The sequence below is a fragment of the Periplaneta americana genome, chromosome 12 (genome assembly GCF_040183065.1).
Source record: "Periplaneta americana isolate PAMFEO1 chromosome 12, P.americana_PAMFEO1_priV1, whole genome shotgun sequence".
NCBI lineage: Eukaryota > Metazoa > Arthropoda > Insecta > Blattodea > Blattidae > Periplaneta > Periplaneta americana.
This window is the reverse complement of record NC_091128.1, coordinates 41,616,754-41,631,488: the sequence shown is the minus strand read 5'-3', so window position 1 is coordinate 41,631,488 and position 14,735 is coordinate 41,616,754. Positions and strand designations below refer to the sequence as shown.

Sequence of the window (14,735 nt, the reverse complement as noted above, 5' to 3'; positions counted from 1 at the left end):
TTATGCGTATTCTTAAGAAAGCTAACCGAAAGTCAAAAGAATTAATGTACATAACCCATGTTCGGTCCACTGCTGTGGAGTAATGGTAGGCACGTCTGACCGTGAAATGAGTGGGCCCGGTTTCAAATCCTGATTGGGGCAAGTTACCTGGTTGAGGTTTTTTCCGAGGTTTTCCCCAATTGTAAGGCGAATGTCATGTAATCTATGGCGAATCCTCAACCTCATCTCGCCAAATATCATTTCACTATCATCAATTCCATCGAGGCTAAATAACCTAGTAGTTGATACAACATCGTTAAATAATCAATTAAAAAAAAGACGTCAGATAAGCAGAGGAAGTTACAAAAGCTTGTAGTGGCGAAGAATTTAAAGCGTCTGTGTTGTTAAAAAAAAGGGAAGTACTACAAATGGCAGAAAAAGTGGATAGCCTATATTGATGTATTTGTTACGTGACATTACACAGGAGATATCACCACATATAGTTGTAAACAACCGTGGATATTTTAAATCTGAAAGTGTACTTTAGTGTATTTTTTTTTATTGGGTTATTTTACGACGCTGTATCAACATCTAAATTATTTAGCGTCTGAATGATATGAAGGTGATAATGCCGGTGAAATGAGTCCGGGGTCCAGCACCGAAAGTTACCCAGCATTTGCTCGTGTTGGGTTGAGGGAAAACCCCGGAAAAAACCTCAACCAGGTAACTTGCCCCGACCGGGACTCGAACCCGGGCCACCTGGTTTCGCAGTCAGACGTGCTGACCGTTACTCCACAGGTGTGGACACTTTAGTGTAATCAAGTGTTGCTTTGTATAATAAGAACTGTAGGCACAGTGTATACGGTAAATCTCTATATGCATTTGAAAAGATTAGTAATCAACTTGACAGAAATGTTCGTGTGTCACAATATAATTTGTAATATTTTATTTGTTAATGGCACTGTTATTTTTATTAAAGTATGCGATTTAGCAGTTACATGTACTTCACAAATGTCTTAATTGTTTCAAAAACAACTAAATGCATTTATGACATTTGGCACAATAATATGAACATTTTCCATTTTGGTAATAAATTAAGTGGCAAGAAAATGTTCATGTGTCACACCATATAATATTTAATATTTTTTACATTATTAATTATTCCTTTTCATTATGATTTTCTGTTTATATTTTGGAATGCTTACATTAAAAAACAGTGATGTGTCTTTCATGAACTCCCAAGTATTTGATTAAGTATCCTGTGAAGATCATAGTTACTTCGAAAATGTTACGTGTGTGACTATGGAATGACCCATCAGTATTGTTAGTATTGTTACAAATTACAAAACCTGAAACTGTTAGAATGGGATCAGGAGTAGTGACAAAAAATGTAATGTTGTAGGCCTACATCAACATGACTATTTTAATCCAGTTTCTAATAGTTTTTAAGGTTTGAAGGCCTTTTGAGGTAAACAGTATTGAACATGTGAGGGAAGGGCTATTTCTTGGTAATGGATTAGGCCTGTATATTTTATAATATTATTAACTATATATTGTTAAAGTACCTAGTAAATATCGTAATATGTATATTATATAATACTGTAAACGAGACAATATCACAGGCTGCAAACTAGATTATTCTTGTTTTTGTATAATTATACGAACATGTCTGAAATAAACAAGACTACCATTGGTTAGGTTAGGATAGGATTACTTATATATTGTAATCAGGCTATATGCACAAATTTTCCAATATACTACTATCATAACTAAATAGGTAATGTTAACATTAATTTTCATAAGTTTTTGTGGTGCAAATTAAAATAATTCAAAGTAAAGTATAACAAAACTCCGACAACATTATAATTATGAACGTCAAATTCTCTTATTTTATTTATTTTTCAGTGTTTAGTCCCTTATTTCCCATTGTTCTTTGGATTTATCATTAGTAAAATATCAATTAACGGATACATTATGTTATACACTCAGTTGATAATATAAATAATATTCACGACAAATATATAAAAACAGGAGAGATAACGAATCATAATTTAGCCCACCGATAACTTTATAACATGGTCTAAAAATTCTAGGTAGATTGGCTTTGCGCGAGACTCTGCATTGTATTCTATTCAATACAAAGGCGTACTTTATCTTATCTCTCCCCTTCGCCCACGTGACAACTATAATTAGAACTCCCTCGTTCCGAACTTGCCTAGGTCATATAGGCACTGCCATCGTGATCTAAACCAGGCCGTAATGCAGGATGTGTGACGTCACTCGATGGGTCGGGCTTTTCTATTTGAGTATACGGAGCTGAGTGAAATATATTACTTTAATGCGTGTCGGTGCTCAATTTTATTTAGTGTAATGTGTGTATAAGATACGTTCACTTCTTACTGTATAATATGTTGCAGAAATAATTACAAAACTGTGTTATTTTAATGTGAACGGAGTTTTACATGTTAACATAACCTGTTTGCATCAACATTTTAAGTTTGGAATGGAAGCTATTTTGAGATTTAATAAAGAAGAATTATTTATATTGTGATTTTAATTTAGCACATCTATCTTCCTTACTTGTAGGTAGAAAATTTACCACAGTCCCTCCTATGAAATAAGTGTAGGTATGTACGGTTGTGTGTTACTTCATCTGGTAGGTTAGATAAATAGAATTAAATACGACCCAGTATAGTAGGGAACAAATAAATAATACAATTAAATTGTTATTCAATGCAATGTGTGCATAAGTTCCGGCTAGTTCCATTTATTTGTTGCATAATGTGGCAGAAATAATTATAAAACTGTGTTATTTTTATGTGAAGAGAATTCACCATGTTAACATAACCTATTTGCGCCAACATTTTAAGTTGAGAACGAAAGCTATTTTGAGATTTAATAAAGAAGAATATATTTAGGATAAACTTCAGAACACGGTTATCTTCCTTACTTATAGGTAGAAAATTCACCACAGTCCCTCCTATGAAATGTACATACGGTTATATTACTTAACTAGGGTTAAACGAGCGCTGAGATATAATTCCGGTAACTTCTGAACTGAAAACAGTTGAATTTATTCTTTGTGGAGATGCATTTCATCCTCTAAGCAAGGCATAATAAAAGCCTGTACTAACCGAACTAATTAGTATATGCAAGGTGTATGAATACGAAGGGAACTACCTCAGCGCTAGTTTAGTCCTGGTAACATATTAAACTAATCAGACTGGAGTACCGTATGAAACGAATAAATACAATTGAAGTGTAAACAAATTGCATTTACAAGCTATACGTAGCGTTATACTTAATTATTGTGCATAATTGCGAATATAGAAATAAGGCAAGTACTGATAGAGTAAACATAACCTATAATGTCAACACATCAAAATATGCGTGCGATGCAACTGAAAATTGTTGAAACGTGCTTAAATGAATGTGCAAGAATTTCGTAATGAAGCGAGCGTGCTTTATTTCAATTAATTACAATACTAGATACTGTAAAACTAATGAAAACTATAAGGTATAATTTTTCATAATATACTATATGTATCTCGCTTTTAGTTCAAATTGTGTATATTATCAAACGTATTATTTATAATGTAGATTATTCACACATAAGATGGGCGCAATAATTTAAATTTAATAAAACAAATACGGTAAACTAACAAAAATGGATTAGACAAGAGTAACATCAGTAACGCTGCACTTAGGCCTAATCATAATTTAGTTTACATCCCAGTCAATGTTTCACTTTCACGTGTATATTATTACAAATATTTACTGTTTATAACACGAAAAATTCACTTAACCACATAAGGGCGCAATATTTAATCGAAATAAAGGCAGGTATTACACATAGGAACTTTGCCGGCAACAAAGTAATTTTCACACCAAAAATAATATTATACCTTACGTTGCAAGTGAATTGTGTCTCAAGTGTCTCACATTCACTGTTTAAAATTTTACTGACGCGATTACACTGCATTTCAGAGAGATATATGTTATTTTTCATGTACTGCAACTAATTGATATGGTTGAAAGACCGCCCTTCGCGATCAGCTGTAAAACGAGTCACGTGGTCTGCCTTACGGCCTGTATTAGATCACGACGGCAGTGTACATACACAAGCTGGCGCATAGCACGATCGAGAGTAGGTCTCTGTGAGTCATGACAATTTCTGCCGCTAGGTTCGCCTCTCTGCCCTATGAAATGATGAATGGTACCATTACAAAGCATTGTGCATCGTGAAAATAGTTCGATTAATTGTGTATTACTGATTGAGTACGAATATCATAAATATGTCAAGCATATTACAGTGTTATTTGAAGTTTGTTCTTCTAATTAATACCATAAAGTAATGAAAGAATATAGCCTAGGCCTATATGTGATTTTATACTACCGGTATTGATGTTGATCGTGGTAAATTAATCCAATTTCACAGTGTTGTCTTTTGTATTGTGGTTCATAACAATTATAATAGTATGTGCGTGGAAATGTTTTTAAAATAATAAATTCTAGCTCATGATTTTAAGTGGTCGTTTCAATGAGAGGTTATATTGGAAAGATGATCACAAATGGATAATTTACTGCAAGATTACAAGAACTGAATATAAGTGAGTGTTCCGTTGAAAGTGAAAGTGAAAATTTCGTTTTATAAGAGCTAAGTAGGCGTACACGCACTAAAATACTACAGCGTTTACTATTACTATGCTCAATAGATTAATCAGTAGGCCTATAGAAATGTTTTCACCACTGCAAGAAAAAATCGCGCAATAATTATACTTCTCAGTTATTGTGACGTCCGTATTTTTTTTAAAAAGAGAGGGAAAAGTTAGGCCTTCTTGCAAATGCGTAATTATGAATTCAAGGAAATTAAAGATAATGCAGTACCTTAATTAGTTGCAATATCTTATTTAATAACAATATTAATAATATTAGGTGAAAAGGGTAGGCTATAGTGCGTATATGTAAGATGTCAAGTTAATTTATTTCCGGAAATGTTTGGTGTATGAACTGAAGTACAGAGCAGACAGTCCCTCAGTTTATATGTAATATGTTTTAATATCAAGAATGACAGCCTTTTATTGTAATATAATTGAGGAGTAGAAGTTTGCAAATTACGTCTATTGTCCATAAAATATTGTACGAAGCATTTAATAAGCAATGGTGAGTCCTTTAAATGTCCCAAATGTCAATGTCTTTTAAGTGTTCTGCTATGATTATATAGGGCAGAACAGCGCTCCGAGCGGCGGAATTGGCATTACGAGGGAACCACTTCAGACTCGTTTTTCAAGCTCTATGCGCCAGCTTGTATAATCTCGTAAGCAACGGTACATACACTGCCATCGTGATCTAGACCAGGCCGTAATGCAGGTTGTGTGACGTCACTCGATGAGTCGGGCTTTTCTATTTGAGTATACGGAGCTGAGTGAAATATATTACTTTAATGCGTGTCGGCGCTCAATTTTATTTAGTGTAATGTGTGTATAAGACCCCTTCACACTTCTTATTGCATAATATGTTGCAGAAATAATTACAAACTGTGTTATTTTAATATGAACGGAGTTTTACATGGTAACATAACCTGGTTGCATCAACATTTTAAGTTTGGAATGGAAGCTATTTAGAGATTTAATAAAGAAGAATTATTTTTATTGTGATTTTAATTTAGCACATCTACCTTCCTTACTTGTAGGTACAAAATTTACCACAGTCCCTCCTATGAAAATAGTGTATGTACAGTTGTGTGTTAATCTGGTAGGTTAGATCAATATAATTCATTACAACCCAGCATAGTAGGGAACAAATAAATAATACAATTAAATTTTTATCCAATGTAATATGTGCATAAGTTCCATTTATGTGTTGCATAATGTGGCAGGAACAATAAATAAAACTGTGTTATTTTTAGAGAATTTACCATGTTAACATAACCTATCTGCGTCAACATTTTAGGCGTAAGTTGAGAACGAAAACGGTTTTGAGATTTAATAAAGAAGAATATATTTTTAGGATAAACTTCAGAACACGGTTACCGTCCTTACTTATAGGTAGAAAATTCACCACAGTCCCTCCTATGAAATGTACATACGTTATATTACTTAGTAGCGCTGAGGTATAGTTCCGGTAATTTCTGAACTGAAAACAGTTGAATTTATTTTTTGTGGAGATGCATTTGATCCTATAAGCAAGGCATATTAAAATCCTGAACGAACCGAACTAATTTGTATATGCAAGATGTATGAATACGAAGGGAACTACCTCAGCGCTAGTTTAGCCCTAGTAACATATTAAACTAATCAGACTTCAGACTGGAGTACCGTCTGAAACGAATAAATACAATTGAAGTGTAGACAAATTGCATTTATAAGTTATACGTAGCGTTATGCTTAATTATAATGCATAATTGCGAATATTACTGATAGAATAAACATAACCTATAACTTCAACACATTAAAATATGCGTGCGATGCAACTGAAAATTGTTGAAACGTGCATAAATGAATGTGCAAGAATTTCGTAATGAAGCATGAGTGCTTTATTTCAACTAATTACAATTCCAGATACTGTAACAGTAATAGAAACTATAGGGTATAATTTTTTTCTAATATACTATATGTATCTGGAATAACTCTTCTCGGGTTCTCAGCCAGGTGAGTTGGAGATTAGCTTCCAAGCTTTCGACGGCTAGCTCTGCCATCTTCTTCGATGGCAGAGCTAGCCGTCGAAAGCTTGGAAGCTAATCTCCAACTCACCTGGCTGAGAACCCGAGAAGAGTTATTCTACATCAAACGCCGGGAAAGCCTCAAGTCATATATGTATCTCGTTTTTAGTTCAAATTGTGTATATTATCAAACGTCGTATTATTTACTCGTATAATGTAGGTTATTCACAAATAAAAAGGGCGCAATAATTTAAATTTAATAAGACAAATACGGTAAACTAACAATAATGGATTAGACAAGAGTAACATCGGTAACGCTGCACTTAGGCCTAATCACAGCTTACTTTACATGCCAGTCAATGTTTCACTTTCACGTATATATTATTACACATATTTAGCCTACTGTTTATAAGACCAAAATTTCACTTAACCACATAAGGGCGCAATATTTAATCGAAATAAAGGCAGGTATTACACATACGAACTTTGCCTGCAACAACGAAATTTTCACACCAAAAATAATATTATACCTTAAATTGCAAGTAAATTGTGTCTCAAGCGTCTCACAATCACTGTTTAAAATTTTACTGACGCAATTACACTGCATTTCAGAGAAATATATGTTATTCTTCATGCACTGCAACTAATCATCATAGGTTATCCAAAAGTCTCAATAGCTTATCACATACAGGGATAAGACTTTACAACAAACTCCCTGCTGAAACTAAAGCCCTTAACTATGCTAGATTTAAAAAGTCAGTGAAACATATTTTACTTTTCCACATGCCTTTTACTGTCAATGAGTATCTTAGTTTAGCACTCCAAATTTAGCTTACAGTAGTTAGTATCTCCTTTTGTGTTTACTGCTCTTCTTTTCTATCTGATTCATGTCTGGGGTGAGACTGCCCAAGAAGATAAGGAAACCAAGAACCTTGTACAAGTAATGGTCTGAAGAAAACTGTGGAGAATTGACTTCATTACTGAATGTATTGATTGTATATTATTTGTATATTATTGTAGACATCTTGTATGTCGGAAAAACATGTATGTAACCGCATATTTATTATGTATTCACTCTGACGATGCCATGAAATCATTGTATTTCCTAAGGCTAATAAATATCTATCTATCTATCTATCTATGGTTGAAAGACCGCCTTTCGCGATCAGCTGTTAAGCGAGTCACGTGGTCTGCCTTACGGCCTGTATTAGATCACGATGGCAGTGGTACATACCGTTGCTTAGGAGAATATCTCGTAAGCAAGAAATAATCGATTTAGACCGACCAGACCGGTTCAGAGTTCGTGTCCAACCAACATCTTGTTTCACTGAAAGTTTATATGACCGGAGATCAAGCTGACTTGCTTTTGACTCCTCCTTTAATTTATAACACTTTGAAATTGTTCAGTCTAGTTCTTCAGTCCTTGATGTTAAACCATGATGAATTTGTAAAAGATATGGCTGGTATAACTTGGGTTTTATTATTTATGTTTGATGATTAAACTTCTGTAGCAGAGGATTTGGATGATTTTTCAATGTTTGTATAAATTTGAATTTTAAATTTTCCGAAAACTCTTCAATTGATGCTGTGTCCAAAACGTCGTGTAAAAATTTATTGGATGTTGTGTAATCAGCTCCAGCAATTGTGCGCAGAACTGTTCTTTGTACACCACGCAGTCTTCTCAGTAGAGACCCATTGACAGATGACCAAGCTGGATATGCATATAGGAGGCTAGCTCTGATTATTGTTGTATAGAAAGTTTTCTTAGTCCACAAACTCAGCGATGGCGACTTGAATAAAGGATACAAACGTTGAAACATAGCATATCCTTTGGCAGCAATTTTATTCATGTGAGGCTTAAAAGAAAGTCTATGGTCCAAAAGTATTCCCAAATAAGTTGTTTCTTTTTGATTTGGAATTACTACATCAAAAAGTTTCAGTTCAAATGGTTCTTGCGGTCTTCTTTTAGTGAAAATTACTACAGAACTCTTAGAGGCATTGATTTTTATTTTCCAATTTATGAGCCAATTTTCTATCTTGTTTAAGTAATCCTGTAAATTATTATATGCAATGTGAATATCCATGTCTGAAGTGAATATAACTGTGTCATCAGCATACTGGGCGAAGCGACAGTTTTTGTGGCGAGGGAAATCTGCTGTATAGATATTAAAAAGTGTAGGTGATAAAACTGCACCTTGAGGAACACCTGCATTTATTGTTTTTTCGGAAGAGAATGTGTTATTGATTTTCACTTTGAAGGTTCTTTCTGTTAGGAAGCTCTTTATGATATGCACATAGGTATCAGGTAGGTCAGACGTTATCAATTTTATAAGCAAACCTTGAGGCCATACAGTATCGAATGCTTTTTCAACATCTAGGAGTTCGTGTCTCGTGATGGTGTTGGTCATTGTGCCATCTGTTGACGATTATTGAACTACATCAAGCCGGCCTCGACTGCAAACCCTAAAGCCCATATATAAAAGAGCTATCTGTTAGTATATATGAACTAGGATTTAACCCAACGATTTAGAAAGAGAAAGATATAGAGTGGTCATTGCGCCGCCATGTTTGAAGAAAATTGAACGACCGTCGGTAATGAACTTATGCGCCCAAAACAAAGTGGGCGTGGTGATAACTGACATTAGAATCGTCAGCTGTCTTAATTTCGTTTGCATAAATCAGTTAAACTGAAGTGGAAAAACCTAGTATTTCGTCAAATACGTGCTAGGAACTTAATCTAAACTTATGTACGCTAAATTTAAAACACTTGAGCTATTCCTAGAAGGAATGCTTAAAAGAATAACCTAAGCAAAATTGTCATGTAGTATGACAAGAAGTCCTAGCAAATATACTGAAGAAAATGTTCATATTCCTAGGTTCTTGTAAATGCGACCTGCAAGATTGCCTATAAAATGAACGAGTATGATTCGGATGATTTTATTAAATTGTTTTCCCAGTCTCTACACGTTGCAAAACTATTTACTATACCATAAGATATAGAATGAAAGTAGGCCCTGTCTGTAGTAAACAACCTTTACCTCCAAGCTTGTAACGTGGGTGAAACATGACAAAACACGCTTTCAGTTTTTTGTTACAGTAAAGTATAATTATTATCGAAATGTGAACGTGAGGCCAACAGCTGGCTGGTCTGTCTGAGCCTTTCAAGGGCTGTGGCACCAAAGATAATTATTAATGTATAATTGAGCACCCACGTACAATAATGGGGTAAGTAGTTACGAAATATATTCATACTTACCCCATTATTGCACGTGGGTGCTCAATTATGTTCTTTCATGTCCTTCCAGTCAAAATACTAACAACAATACGACCTACCCCAGAGTTTTGCGTTATTTTGGATGCGAGTGTCGAAATATAATTTTAATATTTGATTGCTATTACTAGGTTTGAAACGGAATTGTAGCGGTTTTATCCGTATTTAGTTTAACTTTATTACTAGTGAACCATTTATTTGATTAATCGTTTGTCTTCGAAATAGGCCTACTTCTTATATGCTACAGCTCATCGTCTTCTTGTATAAGCAGTAAGGACAGAAGGAGCAGAAATAAAGGATGCCGGTGTCGAAATACAGTTTTAATATTGTATTGCTATTTGTTTTTCACTGGGTGTGAAACGGAATTGTATTGGTTTTATCCGTATTTAGTTTAAGTACATTACCAGTGAACCATTTATTTTGTTTATGCCGGGCGTTGTTACACATTTATGCATGAAACAAAATGCTGCTAATTAACAAAACAATGGACTTAACTTCATAAAATTTACATGAAATATGATATATCAGTTGTCTTTTTCCTTTTGACATTGCAGTTATATGCAGCACACACAACAGGCATGTTTTTTCTTCGTTTTTTTGGGCCTCTTACCTCCGTTATACAACATTGTAAGCAGACGAATTTTTACAAAGGTGGGCGCTTAGCTCAGATCTGCCGTGTTTCGCGGTGGCACCGCAAAGAGCGCTGTACAGGACAACATGGCCACTCTATAGTCTTCTCTTTCTAACTCGTTGATTTAACCCTCAATTAACACCAGTTCCAAGATAATGTGTACATTTTTTAAAGACGATCTTCGTATCTTTACTATTTATCTTTTACTTTAGTTTCCAACATTTATTTCAGTACGACGAAAGGATTCCTAATTCTGCGCTCAAACAGTAGCACCAACTTATATGGGCTCGTCGTGTTGTGAGATATATTTAACTTACGGCTCGTCAAATGTTTGAGCCCACCCACTGTTTTCCAAAAGTTGGCGTCACTGCTTTCAATAGTACCAAACATGTTCCGTTCTGTGGAACAGGCGTTGTCATAATGTAGTTCCAAAGTGAAACGAGTATTTGTAACCGCAAGTATTTCATACTAGCTCAAAGCAACACTGTTATTTAGGAACATAGTGTTCCAAGGTGCTGTTACTTTTTGGAACAGTTCCAAACAAGGAACAGTTCCAAAATAACTGTTACGTTATTTTTTCCCCACCTCTAGTGGGGAGTAATGGCTGGTTAGTGCTAGTGAGAGTTGTGGATTGTGGCAAATAAAAAAAAAAGTGCAGTAGTAATGTAACAAAAAGAACATTAGACGAATTTTAAGGAAGTTGTCCTTCCTCGAGGTCATTAAGACCGAAAAGTATGCATACTAACAGTGATTCTTTAAATAGTGAACATTTACAAAGAAATATAAACATACGGGATTTCTGCTACCGGTAATTTTGTATTGAAATTGAGAAGCTGTAAGAAAGTGGATGGTTAAGTGTGCTGTTAATCAGATCGTGCAAGGTAAAGTATTAATGAATATTTGAATGATGTTAATTAATCTGGATGTAGCGAAATAGCACTACATGGATTTCATGCAGGACCGAGATTATTCTCTCAAAAGAAGGCGTGGTAGAATGCAAGTGCAAAATAAATCCTTTCCGAGCTACACTTAAAAACCGTGGACTGTATAGACCTAGTTTCATTTGTCTTTAAAATAAAATGTGCCCAATAATGAGCTTTGCCTACATGATTACTGTGGAGAGTATAACTCCGATCAGAGGTATAACATAACCTGGATAATTACAGCAAATGAACATTACATTAAGTAGCTTAAACGGTGGGTTTTGAATTGCACATTCTTTGTTTCGAAACTACTGCTCTGCCACAGTAATACTTGAGTTGCTGATGTATATACTAAAACGTCACCTAACCTCATCCGTAATCTGAAGATTAGCTTCTCTTTCAACTCAGTAAATATTAAGCAGTAGGCCTAAGTAGGATATGGGTATACTTTAGGGTGCTGATAATGTTTGGTGTAGAATAATTTCTGTCATTATGGTTCATTATTATAGGCCTAGGATTTTCTTAATCAAAAAGAAAGCAAGGATTTTAGTGACAGGTTAGATGAGGTTAGTTTAGGCTTTTATTATGCTTTGCATATACGAAATTGATAGGTTAGGATAGAATAGAAGGCTTTTGAATCTGTGACAAGTTATGTTAGGTTAGTTTAGGATTTTAGTGACAGATTAGGTTAGTTTAGGCTTTTATTATCCTCGTCAAGATAAAGGTGAAAGCGATTGAGTGTGGCGCTCTTGAAAAGGTAGTGATTTTTTTTTATATTGGCAGTTCAAGTGCGTCGGTGTCTGTTCCAAAATCGGCGGAAGTCACTCAGCGCTCGTTCCTCCTCAACTTATACTCTTCGATTACTAGTAGGCCTATATGCCTCCATCAGAGTTGCCAGATTCTCTCATTAGAAGTGCACACTGGGAAACATGATAAGGAAACTGAACCTGAGTCTCTGTACCTTGTGAAAAGATTAGTTTTCTGCAATTCACCAGATTGTGATAAATTTAAAGAAATAGGAAATTAAGTATAAATTGAATCATTTTCTCATCTGAGAGGAAAAATTATGTGACATTGGCACTTAATTTGATGCTTTGTTAATAATAAAATTGAACGCTTTCAGTTGGAAAAATGTGAATTGAATACAATAATATCGCTACTGGAATTCTTCATTGCTACAGATTGAAATCATTCAGCCACAGATCGCTCTTCGAAATATAGTGATTCGTTCCATAGTGACATACATAACATTTTCGAAGTAACTAACTATGATCTTCACAGCTGAACAACGACTTCATTCATGATGTTTCCCTTACTGCTGTCAGAGATACACTTGCTGTTTTAAAATACCACCTGTATTTTGTTTCCTAAAAAGGAAGAATTTTTGTTTGAATGTCTAATTTGTTTGTTTTGGGCCTATTATAATATGTATGCTGTTATCTTTTCTGTTCTTAATTTTCCTTTTTTTTTTTTTTTTTTTTTTTTTTTTTTTTTTTTTTTTTTTTTTTTGTGATCTTTCCTGTCTAATTTCAATTTTGTTTTCACTCTGTGTGTTATGCTTTGTCCAATGAGGCAGTCCCGCTATTGGGAAAGCTGAAAGAGTATCTTTCTAAATAGGCCTAATTAAAATACTGGTACTTGATAGTTCTTGAAAAAGACATTATGGTCTTTTAATATAAGCATTCCAAAATATAAATACAAATTCTTAATAAAAAGAAATAATAATATGAAAAATATGAAATGTTATATGGTGTAACACACGAACATTTTCTTGCTACTTAATTTATTATCAAACTAGCTATACCTGTGTGCTTCGTTGCACTTCTTAGAATTAAATATTTACAAATCTCAATATAGTTTGTAATTACTTAGTGAATAATAGCTTTTTGTATGTTGTAAGTCCTTTGCTTCTGAATCATTCTCAAAGTTGTATTTAAAACTATGAATTTAACTTATTGTCATGCAATACTTCCTCGAGTTGTCCAGTCAACTCTACTTTTAAGATTGATACTATCCCGGTCAGGGCACGTTACCTGGTTGAGATTTTTTTCCAGGGTTTTCCCTCAACCCAATATGAGCAAATTTGGGTAACTATCGGTGCTGGAATCTGGACTCATTTCACTGGCATTATCACCTTCATCGCATTCAGACGCTAAATAACCAAAGATGTTGTTACAGCGTCGTAAAGTAACCTACTAAAAAAATAAAAAAATTGATACTATATTAGACCTAATAGACAATTGATCAGCGTCTGAAATGAAATATACTTGAAAGAATTGAAGGCTCTTACTCTCAGCTGGAAGAGGATTTCCAATTAGATGATAAGCCTGTGCTTGAACTTTAAATGATGGCATAGAATTGACTTTATACATTATTGCATAGTTTATTCATTTTATCTATTTTAACACAATTTAATTGAGCATAGTTAAAATAATGGAATGCTACGCTAACGTATTATTACTGCATACTGAATCAATACACTCTCGTTGTTCGTTAATTCTCTGAGATGGAAATGAATATATGGTAGGCCCACATAAACATTATTTTAAGAAATACAGGAAAAAATAATATACAGAATAGCCTATCAAGTTTTCTGTGCATAAGAATCTATTTTAATATTACCTGTCCTCGATTCACTTAGAAGTTACTGTAATAACATTAGCATTATGTTCATCTAGAAAAACTACACTTTCCAATGGTGAAATAATAATTATACAATTCGGTTAATTAGCGTCTGAGATTACTTCATATAAACACAGAAACATGTTAAATGAATAGCTTCCATTTGTTATAGACGAAGTCATTTGTTTTCGTTTCATTATAGACCATTAGGTGGCGAAAATAAAATGCATTGTTATTTTAAAACTCATTTATCTCATTAAATATCAGTACTATCAAAATTTTGCATGGAATAAAACTTATCAGAAATCATTTTTAAAGAAACTTTTGTTATTTAACATTTTTCACAAGGGAGATATTTCGATTTATTTAATTCATGCCCCCATATAACCCCCCTCCCTTTTAAATAACCTATTTTAAATGCCGTATAGCCTAAAATCTAAGTTAGAACGAACTTAATTTATATTCCAATTTTCATATAAATCTGTTCAGCCATTATCGCGTGAAAAGGTAACAAACATCCAGACAGAAAAAAAAAAAAACGATTTTTGGTTTCAGGATGATTAATTATACATGTTGACACCATTTATTTTTGCAGAAGCGAAAATTAACAGAAAAGTTATGGTTACAGATTTATTAATAGTATAGATT

General features: G+C 33.9%; 1 protein-coding gene across 2 annotated transcripts in view; it reads left to right on the top strand.

The window, feature by feature from the left end:
- The first annotated feature begins 11,123 nt into the window (after nt 1-11,123).
- Gnpat (dihydroxyacetone phosphate acyltransferase) overlaps nt 11,124-14,735 on the top strand; it is a 134,567-nt gene continuing 130,955 nt past the window's right edge. The window contains exon 1 of one of the 2 annotated variants that reach the window (XM_069841141.1): nt 11,124-11,423. In XM_069841141.1, the coding sequence (XP_069697242.1) occupies nt 11,390-11,423 (34 nt within the window). In that variant the 5' untranslated portion in view covers nt 11,124-11,389. The remainder of the gene's footprint in view (nt 11,424-14,735) is intronic. The other variant, XM_069841143.1, reaches the window with a different exon arrangement.